Source organism: Neolamprologus multifasciatus, chromosome 13 (assembly GCF_963576455.1).
Source record: "Neolamprologus multifasciatus chromosome 13, fNeoMul1.2, whole genome shotgun sequence".
NCBI classification, from domain to species: domain Eukaryota; kingdom Metazoa; phylum Chordata; class Actinopteri; order Cichliformes; family Cichlidae; genus Neolamprologus; species Neolamprologus multifasciatus.
The window spans coordinates 13,541,865-13,544,776 of record NC_140451.1 but is presented as its reverse complement, the minus strand read 5'-3'; the positions used below and the strand labels follow the sequence as shown (position 1 = coordinate 13,544,776).

Here is a 2,912-nt window from a genome sequence, read left to right as displayed (position 1 = left end):
AGCCTCCTGTCCCAGTCTCGTCCGTCCACTGGGCATATCAAATCCCAGCCCTGTTCGCATTCGGCATTGGAGTCCGTCGCTCGATACCACCGCGGCTCCCCTCACGTCATCACCTGTAAGTAAAAACAAATAGGAGCCAGAACCATCATCCCGGAAGCTGCCCTGGCTTATAGCCATGGCAACCCTCTCCCAACACGGCTGCACCCAGTGAACAACAGTGAGACGCTACTGACAAATGCAGGCAGTGGTATACATCTGCCCTGATGTCAATCACACACGTTGTCTCCTACTGTCGCCGTTCCTGCTGTCGGGACTGGGTCACCACATCACGCTGACCGGTCTCCAGACGAGGCGTCGCACGACCCACGATCACGCAGCGGCTCCCTCTTTTCCACCTGGCCTTCATGCGTTCCTTTTCCAATCTAGGGCCTCTCTCCTTCCAGTGCTCAGCTTGCTTCCTTTTAATATGACCTATAAAACAGCTGAAAGGACACCTCTGGACACACCTATGCCTCAACATGTGATCACTATCAGCTAATTTGTCCCATTGCCAGCCACTCCACAGTGGATTAAAACAATGTAAAATAACACACTGAAACAATGTGATACAACCAGAATAAAATCATGCAAATAAAAACTACTCTCACAAATAGATACTAAAATCAGAAAAAAAAACAATATAAACGATGAATACAAATTTCTACTGTGTGAAACAGTTTCACACAAATTTTTCACTTCTTACAATCAGAATTCTCCAATAGATTTGTAGAAGAAAATTATTTTCTTTCATGCATCACCAACTGAACCTGTTATACTAACGTCTCAATCTCCAGCCTAACCTCATTGAATTTTGCTTAGCAAAGTACTTTTCAACTCTCTTTCAAATAATCTTCTTTAAAGTCTGTCTTTAAATACAAATGAAGTTAAACTTTATCAAGGCTGATGGTAAACTGTCCCTAACAAGTCCACTTTATTGCGTGCTCATTGACTTTCTCCAACCAGAGCTGTTTAACAAGTCCACTTTATACATGCTTATTAATTGTTGTAAAGGCTCACCTTTCAGCACATTCACTTCACCAAATGCACCTTGTTTCTTTTCCTCACCTTTGATTGGGTGTGGTGCTTGGCCTTAATTGCACTCACCTGTCACTCGTTATATAAGGACTGCACTCACCTACCCCTCACTCTTTCTTCACTCCCACATGGGGCGGCAGCTGAGGTGAGTACTCTTTGAGTCTCCTGAGTTCATGTATTGTTTCAAGTTACTTAAATCATACTTTGTCCTTTTTAGAGATAGCAGTCCATGTGTGTCTTTCCTTCCTTTACCCATTATTCAATAAAACGGCAAAACCTGTAAATTGACTGCTTATTCTCATTCTACTCGGATGAGCCCATGATGATGACTACTCAACCCTGAACCTTCCTTCCTCCATAACATGGTCCTCCAAGCCGGAGTAGTGTTAGCATCATGGATTCACAGCAGCCATTGACTGAAGATTTGAGATGTTCCGGTCGTGAAAGGCGACCTCCTGCCCACCTGCAGCAGTATGACGTTCAGTATCCTGGAAGTAGAAGTGCTAGATGCGATACAGAGAGTCAAACAGAATGCCAGCATAGTGACACAGACACACATGGGCTGCAGGATCCTGACGGGGAGTCAGAAAGTCAGCCAGAGACATCCCCTGCTCCTTTACCCACAAATCAAGATGAGGTGATGAGGGAACTCCTGATGACGATGAGGGAGATTAGGCAACTTATGATTCAATTATCTCCTCCCCATTCTCGCAGTTCCTCCAGATCTTCAATTCACACTGTCTCATCTGATGAAAGCAAATCCTCTATATGCGGTTTACAAGCCATTCCCCAAACGCATCAGCAACATGAGCAGTTCCCAGTGATTGATCCAGCAACATGTCAATCACCCTCTCAGCCCCCACAGGTTAGCCGTCACTCTGGTGCAGTTCCGTCTGCTAGCCCTCCTGTCCCTAATTCAACAATATTAGATGCTGCAGTTCCTTCAAGTGGTTTGCCTAGACCAGTTTTTCCTACACCAGATGAGACTCCTTTTAATTTCCTGGCCACGCCACTGCAAGGTCCATACCAGATTTCCTGTGTTCAACCTTCTGTTCATCTAGATGAAGACCCCGCTCAACCTCTTGTTTGCATTCAAGAACCAAGGCAGCACCCTCCTGTAAAGCAGCAACCAGCTACATCTGATGGTTTGCATGCACAAAAACCTTTGGTACCCATTACTGCTAGTTCTAGTCACCCTGTTAGCACTAGAACACATGTGTATAAGCTTGAGGGTCCTTCTTTCCCAGACCTTACCAGAGAAGATGAAATCCAGTATAGATTGTTACGAATGGCCCTTACTAACCTGCTTGACCCTCATGAGACAGAGCACTTTAAATATCATGTCCTTCTCGATCATCTGAAAGTAGATCAAGCTAAACGGTTAGCTATTTCCTTTTCCTACGCTCCTGACCCATACACTCAAGCCATCAAAGCCCTTGATGAGCGTTATGGGCAACCAAGACAGCTAGCATCGAAAGAGCTACGTAATATACTGGAGCTTCCTCCTATCAGAGCAGGTGATGGTCGGACTACTCGGATGAGCCCATGATGATGACTACTCAACCCTGAACCTTCCTTCCTCCATAACATTAATCTATCACGCTTATCAGTGGCTCATGGTTGCTTAAAGCCTATGTCTGAACTTGACCACAGAGGCAGAGCATCATTCAATCTTGGCAGCAGCTCCAGGATGACAAACTCCACTTTCTCTGCATCAAGACAGCTCATAACTTTTTAACAGTCTCTCCTGATGGTCTCATATCATCTGCTCTAATCAATAACCATACACTATCATTACAATGTAGACTACAGCTCAAAAGTCTGAGGTGAATTAGAAA

At 44.9% G+C, this 2,912-nt stretch overlaps 1 protein-coding gene across 1 annotated transcript; it reads left to right on the top strand.

Annotated features, from left to right (window-relative positions):
* The first annotated feature begins 1,042 nt into the window (after nt 1-1,042).
* LOC146505190 (uncharacterized) lies at nt 1,043-2,623 on the top strand. The gene is made up of 2 exons (XM_085183623.1): nt 1,043-1,219; nt 1,292-2,623. Exon 2 carries the CDS (start codon nt 1,469-1,471, stop codon nt 2,621-2,623), a length of 1,155 nt encoding a protein of 384 aa, XP_085039749.1. The 5' UTR covers nt 1,043-1,219; nt 1,292-1,468.
* Nucleotides 2,624-2,912: the final 289 nt, after the last annotated feature.